This window comes from Callorhinus ursinus, unplaced genomic scaffold (genome assembly GCF_003265705.2).
Source record: "Callorhinus ursinus isolate GAN/ISIS: 27379988/994484 unplaced genomic scaffold, GSC_fseal_2.0 scaffold25, whole genome shotgun sequence".
NCBI classification, from domain to species: Eukaryota; Metazoa; Chordata; class Mammalia; order Carnivora; family Otariidae; genus Callorhinus; species Callorhinus ursinus.
In genome coordinates, this window is record NW_027397087.1 from 8,238,976 (window position 1) to 8,252,336 (window position 13,361).

The 13,361-nt window shown below is 40.1% G+C and overlaps 1 protein-coding gene across 9 annotated transcripts in view; it reads right to left on the reverse strand.

The window, feature by feature from the left end:
- EXD1 (exonuclease 3'-5' domain containing 1) overlaps window positions 1–13,361 on the reverse strand; it is a 31,480-nt gene that overhangs the window by 3,279 nt on the left and 14,840 nt on the right. For all 9 annotated transcript variants that reach the window (XM_073876826.1, XM_025883811.2, XM_073876827.1 and 6 more), the window contains 5 exons: window positions 11,765–11,851; window positions 8,723–8,827; window positions 8,566–8,646; window positions 4,694–4,837; window positions 3,418–3,609 (listed from right to left, as the gene is read on the reverse strand). In XM_073876826.1, coding sequence (XP_073732927.1) covers window positions 3,418–3,609; window positions 4,694–4,837; window positions 8,566–8,646; window positions 8,723–8,827; window positions 11,765–11,851 — 609 coding nt within the window. The remainder of the gene's footprint in view (window positions 1–3,417; window positions 3,610–4,693; window positions 4,838–8,565; window positions 8,647–8,722; window positions 8,828–11,764; window positions 11,852–13,361) is intronic.

The window sequence follows — 13,361 nt, forward strand, 5'->3', positions numbered from 1 at the left end:
AAGGGGGAGATGGAGGTCAAAGGGTACAAACTTTCAATTATAAGAAAAATAAACTGTAAAAAATAAATAAATTCTGAGGATTGAATATATTGCATGTTTACTATAATAATTTAGTATTGTATACTTGAAAGTTGCTAAGAGCAAATCTTCAGCATTTTCACCACACACACAGAGTTAATTATGTGAGATGATGGATACATTAATTATCTTAGTCTTGATAATCATTTCACAATGTATATGTCTATCATCACAATGTACACTTTATACACAATTAATTTTGTCAATTATTCTTCAATGAATGTGGGGGGTTGGGAAGAAAAGCATTCCTTACTGTGAAATAATTTTCTTTTAATTGTTTTTTCTAATAATTTTATAATCCCATTGTTTACATAAATACTTAATCCGAGGAATTTATTTTGGTAATCCAACTCTGACTCTCCTCACGTACAATGGTTAGCCAATTACCTATAGCCATTTATTGATTATCTTTTTCTCATTAATTGGCAATTCTACCTTTATCCCAACGATATTGGCAGATATTTTCTTTTAAAGATTTTATTCATTTATTTGAGAGAGAGATGGCAGGGGAAATCACAAGCAGGGGGAGTGGCAGGCAAAGGGAGAGGGAGAAGCAGACTCCCTGCTGAGCAGGAAGCCCAGTGCTTGATACCAGGACCCTGGGATCATGACCTGAGCCGAAGGCAGATGCTGAACTGACTGAGACACCCAGGTGCCCCCATACTGGCAGATATATATTGGATCTTTTTTTTTTTTAAGATTTTATTTATTTATTTGACAGAGAAAGACACAGAGAGAGAGAGAGAGAGAGAGAGAGAGAGGGAACACAGGGGGAGCAGGAGAGGGAGAAGCAGGCCTCCCGTGGAGCAGGGAGCCCGATGCAGGGCTCGATCCCAGGACCCTGGGATCATGCCCTGAGCCGAAGGCAGACGTTCAACGGCTGAGCCACCCAGGTGCCCCTATATATTGGATCTTTTGCTGTGTTCCTCTACTATGTTCCATTGATGTGCCTACACATGTACCAGTCACAAACTGTTGGGGTTTTTTTTTAACTAATCTCTGCACCCAACATGGGCCTCAAACTTACAACCCTGAGATCAAGAGATTCATGATCTACCAACGGAGCCATCCAGGTGCCCCACAAATGACCACTTATATGACTTAATATCTGGCAGGACTATTCTTATTTATATATATTTATCTTTATAAACACTATAATCACAGTTTGCCAAAATAATGCTGGTGTTAGTATTTTTCTTGGAATAGAGGTAAATTCAAAAGTAAATTTAGGAGTAATGTATAGCTAAAAATGCTTAGTGTCCCCATTCATTTAAGTCTGCTTTTATACCATTCAGTAATATTTTAATGTTTTCTTTATATTTCACATTTCTTGTAAGATTTATTTCTAGGTAATTTATCTTTTTGTTAAAATTATAAATGGATGTTTTCTCCCATTATATTTTCTTGCTGTGTATATGGATGCAAGAAAACTATCAATTTTCATGTTATATTTGTACCCATTTTACTAAATTGTTCTTTTGTTTGTAGTAATCTTTTCCCATTGATTTTCTACAGTTTTCAGTTGTATCATAGGCAAGTCATAATTTTGATTCCTCCTATTCGTTTTTTATAGTTTGCCTTTTTTTTTTCTTCAAATTTCATTGGCAGGACGCCTGGGTGGCTTAGTCAGTTAAGCATCTGCCTTCAGCTCAGGTCATGATCCCAGGGTTCTGGGATCAAGTCCCACATAGGGATCCCTTCTCAGTGGGGAGCCTGCTTCTCCCTCTGCCTGCCACTCGCCCTGCTTGTGCTCTCTCTCTCTGACAAATAAATAAATAAAATCTTAAAAAAAATTTCATTGGCTAATAGCTTCAAAAAATGTTAAAGTGGTGGTGGTAATCACAATTTTTGTATTTTCTTGATACTAATGGGAATGCTTTTAGTGCTTCCAATCAAACTTTATGTAGACTTCTTGCTTGAGATATGTTTTACCATGTATTCCAATTTTAATCAGTAATGTATATAGGATATTATCACATTTTTTTCAGCATTAAACAGTGAGAGCAAAATACAAAAAGTTATAAAACTCCTTGGTTTTACAATGATAAATGAAAGACATTTAAATTCTCCAATTGAACAAGGTATGCAAGGATTTTTATGTTGCTCTTTTTCTGCTAAACAGTGAGAGCAAAGTACAGAAAGGTTACATTTTTTTCAGCATATATGAGATAATAAGACTTTCTTTGTTCTAGGAAAATGGAGAATTTCCTAACACTGTACCATGCCTGCAAGTAGAAATCAGCAACACATTAAAAGAAAAGTATAATACATCTAAGTAGGGATCGTATCAAAAATGCTATTATTTTATTTAGGATTTTGCTTCAGTATTCCTAAGTAAGAATGGCTAATAACAGCAATAGCAGCAGACTGCAACCTTTTTTTTTTTTTTTTAAACGATTTTACCTTTAAGCAATCTCTACACCCAACATGGGGCTCAAACTCATGACCCTAAGACCAAGAGTCACATGCTCCACTGACTGAGCCAGCCAGGTGCCCCCAGATGGCAACCTTTTCTTTTTTTTTAAAGATTTTATTTATTTGAGAGAGAGAGAGAGAGAATGAAAGACAGAGAGCATGAGAGGGAAGAGGGTCAGAGGGAGAAGCAGACTCCCTGCTGAGCAAGGAGCCTGATGCGGGACTCAATCCCCCGGACTCCAGGTTGCCCCAGATGGCAACCTTTTATGTAAGGGGCCAAATAGTAACTATTTTAACCACAAGTGATCTCTGTTGCATACCTTTTGTTAAAAAAAAATCCTTTAAAACCGTAAAAAGCATTCTTACCTTGTGAGCTGTACAAAAGCAGGCTGTGGGCCAGATGCGGCCTTAAGGCAATATTTTGCCAACTCCAGGTCTATAGTTCTGTTACACTGTGCTGGCTTCTTACAAATTCGTAATGAAATCTTAAATTTAGGGCACCTGGGTGGCTCAGTCGTTAAGCGTCTGCCTTCAGCTCGGGTCATGATCCCAGGGTGCTGGGATCGAGCCCCACATCGGGCTCCCTGCTCGGCGGAGAGCCTGCTTCTCCCTCTCCCTCTGCCTGCCTCTCTGCCTACTTGTGCTCTCTCTCTCTATCTGTCAAATAAATAAATAAAATCTTAAAAAAAAAAAAGAAAAAAGAAATCTTAAATTTATCCATTCATTGACAGGATATAACTTAATATTGTGAAAAAGTACTCAAGGAGATGAATGAAGCCCAAGCTATAGCCCCTTCAAATATTTATTACCAAGTCAGCCTCGTGCTTTGCTGTAGCTGTGAAGAGGGGTTATCACTGTGCCCTCCATGAGCAATGGGGCAGGGACGGAAGTCCGAAAAACACAGTCACAGGGAGCCGCACCCACCTCTGTCCCCCCAAGGCGGTCTGCAGACCCTTCCCGGTAGGTGGTTAGGTACCCGTCCACAAGGGTGGTTAGGTCAGACATCATCTCATCCAGGAGTACCAAACGAAGGGGCAGTAGGTAGGTAGCTTCCAGGGCCAAAATTTTCAGTAAGGAAGGTGAAAGAGGTCGTGTGAACCACACTTCTGGATTTTCCTAGAGATACCAAAACAATTTTCTCTGAATAATAAGCAAAACTTTAAAGATAACTTTTTATAAGGGTTGCTTAACTTAAAACACTATTACCATCATTTTCTTCAATGACAGTATATTCTGAAAATACACACACACATCCCTTATGTATGTATACATTAAGTGTGTCTGTGTGAGAGGGAAAAGACAGAGTGGGGGGGGGGGGGGGGGGGGGGGGGGGGGGGGAGGGGGGGAGGGAGGGAGAGAGAGAGAGAGAGAGAGAGAGAAAGCTCAATCCATCGATCAATTGATCAGGGCTTCTCATTCAAAACTGAAGAGAGTAGACTTGATTATAGAACCAAAACTGTAGCCAATATTGTCATGACCTAAGTGTGCAGGTGAGGCTATTAGGAGCTAAGGAAAAAAAATTTTTTTTTTAAAGATTTTATTTATTTATTTGACAGAGAGACACAGCGAGAGAGTGAACACAAGCAGGGGGAGTGGGAGAGGGAGAAGCAGGCTTCCCACGGAGCGGGGAACTTGATGCGGGGCTCGATCCCAGGACCCTGGGATCATGACCTGAGCCGAAGGCAGACGCTTAACGACTGAGCCACCCAGGCGCCCCAAGGAAAATTTTTTTAAAGATTTTATTTTTTTATTAGAGAGAGAGAATGAGAGATAGAGAGCACGAGAGGGAAGAGGGTCAGAGGAAGAAGCAGACTCCCCGCTGAGCAGGGAGCCCGATGTGGGACTCGATCATGGCCTGAGCCGAAGGCAGTCGCCACCCAGGCGCCCAGGAGCTAAGGAAAATTTATCTTACTTTGAGAGAAATAATTGAGATGGTTTTTGTTTCATCACCTTAAACAACGTTCCCAACAAAAACCTCCCCTGGAGGATTGTAAATTTACTTCAGAGTACTTTCTGATAACCACTAACTCTGAATCCTGGCTTTTATCCACTTGAAATCACAAACCAACTTGCCATTTGAACCAGCTAAAATTTTGGCAATGCTCATATGCTTACATACCAGCATATGTCTATATAATATGCTGATGATCCCGCTCACAAAACCCTTGGAAAAATTAATGGAACATGCTTCAGTACTCACCTGAATCAATTTTTGTCTTTCTTCCAGAAAGGAGAGATACTTAGGGGCTACCTTAAGGTGTCTGATTAAACTCTCCTGTAAAGAACTGATGCAGTTTGGAAGAAAGCCACCTGTTTCCATGGAAAATTGAAGGACATCTGCTACCTGTGGCATAAAAAACAAAACAAAACAAAATAAAAACCTGTCTATAGAATACATAGCTATCTCATGGCAGAAATGGCAAAAATATATTTAGAAAAATGTCTTTAAATACCATTCTCCCCAAGAACCCACATGATAGAAAATGCCATCAGAAAAACTGTTCAGTCAACTAATTCTGAAAAATTAGGAAAGAAAAAAAAAAAGGATCACCCAACTTTAATGTATCCTTGTCTACTTTCTTTTCCACGCCTTTTGTTTGCCTGCCTTATGGTTATCTATTACTCCCTGGTGCCTTCAGGCAATGGGAAAAAGGAAGATAAATTTCAAGAATTATTTGTATTACTTATCAGCAACTCTGGCAAAGTTCTGGTAAGGAAAGCTAATACAATTAAGAATTGGAGGGGCATCAGGCTGGCTTAGTTGGTAGCGCACGCAACTCTTGATCTCCTTGTGAGTTTGAGCTCCATGTTGGGTGAAGAAATGACTTAAAAATAGTAAAATCTTGGGATGCCTGGGTGGCTCAGTCAGTTAAGAATCTGCCTGTTCGGCTCAGGTTATGTTCTCAGGGTACTGGGATCGAGCTCCATATCGGGCTCCCAGCTCAGAAGGGAGTCTGCTTCTTCCTTTCCCTCTGCCCCTCCCCCATGCTTCCGTGTACGCTCTCTCTCTCTCAAATAAATAAAATCTTTAAAAAAATTAAGAATTGGACTAACTATTTATCTGTGTGTGGTAGGCTAAATAATGCCCCCAGAGACATCCATATCCTAACCTCGCGAACATGTCAACGTTGTTTTATATGGCAAAACGGACTTTGCAGGAGTGATTAAGTTAAGGCTCTTGAGATAGGAAGATTATCTTGAATTATCTGGGTGGGACCTAAATGTAGTAAGAGGGAGGCTCAGGGAGATTTGGCTAGAGTCACTGGAGGTGATGGAGCAATGGAAGCAGAGACTGCCGTGGTGCATTTTTTTTTTTTTTAACAAACAAAAGAACAAACTCTTTATTTGAAAACAAACAATTCAGAATCAACTGACCAACTTTTCTAAAACTTAGAGGTTTTTTAAGGGGATTCTTTCCCAGAAAAAAAGAAAATTATGTCATTCCCCAAATACAAATACAATTTTTACCTTTCTTTCTTGCATATACACTCATACTTCTTTATGCCAGTATCATAGTACTATTAAAAGACAAATGTGCTGTCACAACACTTCAGCTTCAGGGCAATCAGTGGGCAGTCCTCTCTTACTGGGACCAATAAAAAGGTTTCAATAAAAAAGTCAGTACTCTAGGGGCGCCTGGGTGGTTCAGATGGTTAAGCATCTGCCTTCAGCTCAGGTCATGATTCTGGGGTCCTGGGATCGAGCCCCACATCGGGCTCCTGGCTCAGCAGGGAGCCTGCTTCTCCTTCTCCCCCTCTCCCCAGTTCATGCTCCTCTCTCTCTCTCTGTATCTCTGTCAAAGGAATAAATTAAAAAAAAAAAAATCTTAAAAAAAAAGTCCGGTACTCTAGAAAACATTCATGCCAGCTCTCCTCATTTCCATGAAAAACTCGAAGTTCTCCAGACTTCTTGATTCCTTTAGCCCTCAATAACCGCTCATTTTTTTTTTTAAAGATTTTATTTATTCATTTGACAGAGAGAGAGACAGTGAGAGCAGGAACACAAGCAGGGGGAGCGGGAGAGGGAGAAGCAGGCCTCCTGCAGAGCAAGGAGTCTGATGCGGGGCTCGATCCCAGGACCCTGGGATCATGACCTGAGCTGAAGGCAGACGCTTAACGACTGAGCCACCCAGGCGCCCCAATAACCGCTCCTTCTTAACCTTCTACCCCCACCCCACTGCCACTGAGCAAACACCAGCAGGGTCCTAAGCACTTCAGGAAAAATTAGTTTTGCCAAAACTAAACTAAAATAAAAAAGAATTCTGTATACTAATATAACTATCTATCTCCCTCTAGTTGCTGGCCAGGGCCAAATGTCACTGGGTTTGTGTGTGTTTTCTTGGTCCAGCCCACCAACTGACTACCAATTTGTGATTGCAAGCAGTGGTACATTTTCAAGTTGGCAGGAGCCACAAGCCAAAGAATACAGGTAACAGCTGAAAAGGCAGAGAAACAGACTTCCCTCAGAGTCTCCAAAAGAAACCAGCCCTGCTGACACCTTGATGTTAGCTCAGTGAAAATGATTTTAGAGCTCTGACCTCCAGAACTGTAAGAGAGTAAATTTATGTTGTTTTAACCTACTAAATTTGTGGTGATTTGTTACAGTAACAATAAGAAATGAATATACTGTGTTAAAGGGGAAAAATTGGAAAAATTCTGAATTCTTGCTTCTTGTAATATGGAAATCTGAAAAGTGAACATGGAAAGATGTGCCAACGTGTTCATATAGGGTCTAATCAAGAAACCTAATGGTCTCAGGGGAACAATGAGCAATTCTCTTACATTTTGGAGTAAGCTAGAAATAATACCTATATAGTGAAAAATCCTGAAAGAAGGCCCAAGGAACATGTCAACAAGAGAAGTGGCATAAAGTTCATTATGGGAAGATACATAAAGAGCAAACTTGAACCATATTTAATAACATAAAGTTGAACTTTTAGGAATTTCTGCTCAAAAATATTGGTGAGGGGTATAGAGATCACTTAAAATTATAATAATAAAAAAAATAACTGGCTAACTCATTATTTTAACCCCTCTCCAAAGGTTCTAGACTTGTGTATTCAACATGTCCCTTTTGACTGGTATAAACCTAGAAGACTAGAAGAATATAAAGAAGACATAATGAAAGCTAGTGGTTTTACTATTCTCACAGCCAAACCAGAAACTCACATCAGCTCTAAGAGCTAGTTAGTATAGACTAAGGACTTCTCATTTCTCTAGGATTCTTTAGGGCAGAGAAGAATCATATATAATCAGACTATTTTGGCCCAGAATAGGCTTTTGGGGCATATCTAAGACAACCTGCATCTCTGAGCTAGATGCTAACTCACTATTAGTCTTAACTGATAATTATGAGCTTAAAGGCACAGACTGTGACTGTTCACCTCACACTAACACTAAACACACAGATTGTGACTGTTCACCTCACACTATCTCATGTCAGACTTCTGAATGACCCCCCAAGTTGTTCAAGTTTCTGAATGCTATAGAGTATGGATCTTGCTTTTTTTTTAAATTTTGAGATTTTATTTATTTTTTTAGGTAATCTCTACACCCAGTGTGGGGCTTGAACTCACAACCCCAAGATCAAGAGTTGCATGCTCTACTGACTAAGCCAGCCAGGTGCCCCAGAGCTTTCTTCTTATTTGACAAATTCCGGAGCAAAATGAGGGGTAAAATCCTCAATACTTTCTTTTTTTTTTTTTAAAGATTTATTTATTTATTTGAGAGAGAAAGCACATGCAAGCAGGGGGAGGGGCAGAGGGAGAGAGAGAGGCAGACTCCTTGCTAATGCAGGGCTCCATCCCAGGACCCCGAGATCATGACCAGAGCCTAAATCAAGAGTCAGACGCTCAACCAACTGAGCCACCCATGCACCCCCTAAATACTTTTAAGTAACTTTTCTGTAGTGCTTTTATAGTTCATCAAATGTTCTCACCTATTGTATAGACAACTTACATGAAGAAGAAGGCAGGAATGAGGCACACACACACACAAAAAGACTCAATCACTCACCAAATGAGGCCTATTTTCTATAAGAGTTACATATGCTGGACTGAATTCCTGCTTGTACCTGTGTGTCAAAGACATTATTCAGCAAAATTCCATACTGATGAGAGAGGCAATCAGAAAGCCAACGACAATCATGGATAACCTAAGGAATCAGAAGACAGAGTAATTAGATCCTGATTGCTAATCTTACTAGTGGGGGAATCAGCTTACACACTCACCTTCAAAATTCTCTTGTCTTCTAACACCATCTGAAGTCCATTGTTGAAAGCACGACTTCCCAGAAGGAAAATGTCAAATAAGTAAACTCGGCTATTTGTGGCCACCTACAATAGACCATTTAGACACACATATTATAGAATATAAAAGAACTAACAAAGGGGATCTGAGGATCAAGAAAGATATGTGATAAAATATTTCACACCCTCACTTTTAAAGAAAACAACAGGCATTCAGTGATTCGCAGGGAAAACAAGTTTAAACTGATCTTAAGAAAAGAAGCTATCATTTGTGATCTTTTCTTTCTTTCTTTCTTCTTTTCCTTCCTTCCTTCCTTCCTTCCTTCCTTCCTTCCTTCCTTCCTTATGAGAGAGCATGAGCAGAGGGAGTGGGAGGGGGGGAGAGAATCTCAAGCAGACTCCATGCCAAGTGCAGAGCCTGACACAGGGCTCAATCCCATGACCCCAAGATCATGACCTGAGCTGAAATCAAGAGTCAAATGCTTAATCAACTGAACCACCCAGGGGCCCCTCATTGTGATTTTTCAATCACAGAAAGAGACAAGCTGGTGGATATAGCCTTTTGCTTTTTACAGTCCTAAATTTAATGTTTTACATCTCACCCATGACATTTTAATACTCAAAGGATTATAGGTTTAAGAGGAATGAACAGCATTTCATTGTTGATAACACAACATGCTATGTCTCTGAGTCTCATAATATGCAGGGTTGGGTTGGGTGTTACATAAAATTACTCATAAGAGAAGATCCCTGCTCTCTAGCAGTTTTTTTTTTAGAAGATTTTACTAATTTATTTGAAAGAGAGAGAGAGAGCATGAGCAAGGGGAGAGGAAGAAGCAGACTCCCCTGCTGAGCAGGGAGCCCGACTCAGGGCTCAATCCCAGGACCCTGGGATCATGACCTGAGCCAAAGGCAGATGCTTAACCGACCGAACCACCCAGGCACCCCTCTCTAGCAGTTTTCAATAGGTAACAAATAAACTGACACAAATGGTAGGATGTGAGACACTGTTTTTTTAGATCAATTTTATACAATCATAAGAATTGTAGATTGTTTCTGATCATAAAATTCACAAAGGCAGTACTATAGCTGGATCATCTACTGAGTCAGGGAATGAAGGCAAAGAGACCCTAATGGGTCTACAGAGCCAGCGACAGGGCAGTCTGATGTCATTTTTGTCATTTCAGGAGCTAAGTGCTGATACAGCTACAATTGCCAGGCATACCTGACACCCATTCTTGGAACTTTCATGTTGTTTGCTAGAACAGGACACCTAAAATAGTCACTCCTTGCTCTTTTTCTCTACCTCCTTAATTATAGAAGCTGAATTTTTTCAGATTTTCAAAAAGTTTGAAAAATAATTCTCTGCTAGATTGCAAACTCTGTGAGAGGAGAGATTATGCTGGATTCACCACTGTACATGCATCAACTAGAAAAGAACCAAGCCCATGGATGGCTTAGACATTTCTTCAGTGAGCCAAGGCATGCCATACAATACTCCCTTCCATTTTTCATATGCAAACAATGTATATGGCTCTGATAATATGCATTCCAATCTATATCCTTTCTTCCACTCATAACTTTGCAAACATTTTTCTACATTGCACTCGTCATCAATTTTTGGCAGCTGCATAAGATCAAACCTACAGTAATGTTTCCTATTTTTAACTACTTAAGTGGTTTCTGATTTTTCGCCAGAAAATGATGCCAAGATCACTAGGTCCTCACATATTTTTTTTTTGTATTTTGAATTATTTAGGGTAGATACCTCGATGTAGCCCTGAGAAGTGGACAGACTGCCAATCATAATAAAATTTATTCTCTCAGTAGGTGGAGGTAGGTCCCAACTCAAAGAATAGAAGACAGTGGTTGGGGATTCAGTTTGCTTTCTTGGCTCCCCCTCCGCTTAAAAACTGTTGCTGCTGAGTTTGATCCAAAGGTGGTTGCCCAACCTATAGCTATTTGAGGCTCACTACGAACTTCTTTTGACACAATGGGGACCCTCACCTGACAACTCCCAGGCCCAGGAAAATGAAAATGATGTGGCAGAATTCTGCTGTGGAACGCTACCAACCAGAAAGAAAGATAAAAATTCTTCATATAAAAAAAAATCTTCATATATTTTTTTTAAGATTTTATTTTTGGGGCATCTGGTCATTGGTACAGCGTGCAACTGTTTTTTTTTTTTTTAAAGATTGTATTTATTTGACAGAGAGAGGGAACACAAGCAGGAGGAAGTGGGAGAAGGAGAAGCAGTCTTCCTGCGGAACAAGGATCCCGATGCGGGGCTTAATCCCAGGACCCCGGGATCCCAGAACCCTGGGATCATGACCTGAGCTGAAGGCAGACGCTTAACGACTGAGCCCCTACAGCGTGCAACTCTTGATCTCAGGGTTGTGAGTTCAAGCCCCACGTTGGGTGTAGAGTTTACTTAAAAATTAAAGATTTTATTTTTAAGTAATCTCTATACTCAACATGGAAGTTGAACCCACAACCCTGAGATCAAGAGTAGCAAACTCCACTGACTAAGCTAGCTAGCCGCCCCTAAAATTCTTCACATATCTAAGGTGAGACAAAAGAGCAGGGAAAGACCTCAAGCAGAACCTGTGAGACAGCAATGATGATTATAAAAGTGAACCTATGAAGAGACAGAAGCTCTTTCCTCTTGAAAAGAATAAACTCAGTACTAGAAAAGTAAAAGACATTCCAAACAAGTTACAGGATAGTGACACTGAGGTGACATAAAGAAGACAATTAAAATCAATTTGTCAGGGGCGCCTGGGTGGCTCAGTCATTAAGCGTCTGCCTTCGGCTCAGGTTATGATCCCAGGGTCCTGGGATTAAGCCTCGCATCTGGCTCCCTGCTCGGCGGGAAGCCTGCTTCTCCCTCTCCCTCCTCCTGCTTGTGTTCCTGCTCTCCCTATTGCTCTCTGTCAAATAAACAAATAAAATCTTTAAAAAAAAAATCAATTTGTCAGTGAATCCACAATTATTTCAAAATAAAAAGCTGAAAATATCTTTTACCTGAAGCCAACATAGTTTCCCATGACGACACACATTAGCACCTTCGGCTGCCACACTCAGGACACTCTGCTTCTTAATGTGGAGCATCTGGTGAGAAAAAAAAAAAAAAAGGAAGGAAATCTCCAGAGAATAAATATTGCGATTATGACATCATGAATGGCACAAGTACAATGGCTAGCAATTAACAAAGTGGTTAATAGGGACACCTGAGTGGCTCAGTTGGTTAAGCGTCTGCCTTCAGCTCAGGTCATGATCCCGGGGTCCTGGGATCGAGTCCCACATTGGGTTCCCTGCTCTGGGGAGAACCTGCTTCCCCCTCTCCTTCTGCCTGCCGCTCTGCCTACTTGTGCTCTCTCTCTCTCTCTCTGTCAAATAAATAAAATATTAAAAAAAAAAAAAACCAAAGTGGATAATATGTTTTAAACTTACAAAACTGGACTAATCCAAAACACAAGTCAGCTTCTCTTTTTCACACACACACACACACACACACACAGAGCACACTGAATATTTCTAATTTCTTTTTGTTTTTGCAAAATTATAACACAACTGGAAAATAAATCATTCATATCCTAAATGCTAATAGAAGTTGAAAACTCAGGTACCTTGTGTTACCACTGATGCTACAGCAAAAAATTTCTATCTTTATGACCAGATTCCTTATGCAAAGAACAGTGCCCCAACACAGGGCAATTTACTGTACCTGAAGGGAACTCATATAGTGGCTGATTCCCACAGTATATACTATTTAGAATGAGAGAAACAAGAACTCAACAGGTCCCTTAAAGTCTTAGATTCATTAAGTTACTCAAAACTGATATAGTGGTATTCCAGGAACACATGCTGATCTTTGATTATAATCTTATCCTATTTCAAAACATTATATCATTCTAAAATCCTTAACCCATAATCTATGAAAATACCTACACAATACAAGATTCTCCCCATTTTACAGGTAAGTAAATTACTCGAGAAAGAAGGGCATGGTAACTTTCACTAGCACGATATTTTCCTTTAGTGAGCATAGAGTGTTTCTACATTGAGTATTTTCCATCAATGATGAAAAAGGGGAACTGAATTTCAGTTCTACCCTCAACCAACAGCAAGAAGGCTGTGGAACTGGGAACAAAAGCTGCACTTTTCTGTTGACAAGACTTTCCCACTACCTCTTCAAATTTCTGGTTTCTTACCTCATTTTTTGTTGTTGTCATTGGACCCTTTGAAAAATCTTTTGATATATAAAGAATTCTTACAACACAATTAAAATATGGGCAAAAGGGGCACCTCGGTGGCTCAGCTGGTCAAGTGTTTGACTCTTGATCTCAGCTCAGGTCTTGAACTCAGGGTCATGAGTTTAAGCCTCATGTTGGGCTCCACGCTGGGTATGGAGGCTCCTTAAAAAAAAAAAAAAAAAAAAAAAAGGCAAAGGAGGAGCACCAGGCCAGCTCAGTTGGTAAAGCATGTGACTCTTAATCTCAGGGTTGTGAGTTTAAGGCCCACATTGGGAGTAGAGCCTACTTAAAAAATGGGCAAAGGAATAGACATTTCTCCAAAGAAGATATATAAACATCCAATAAGCACATGAAAAATGCTCTAC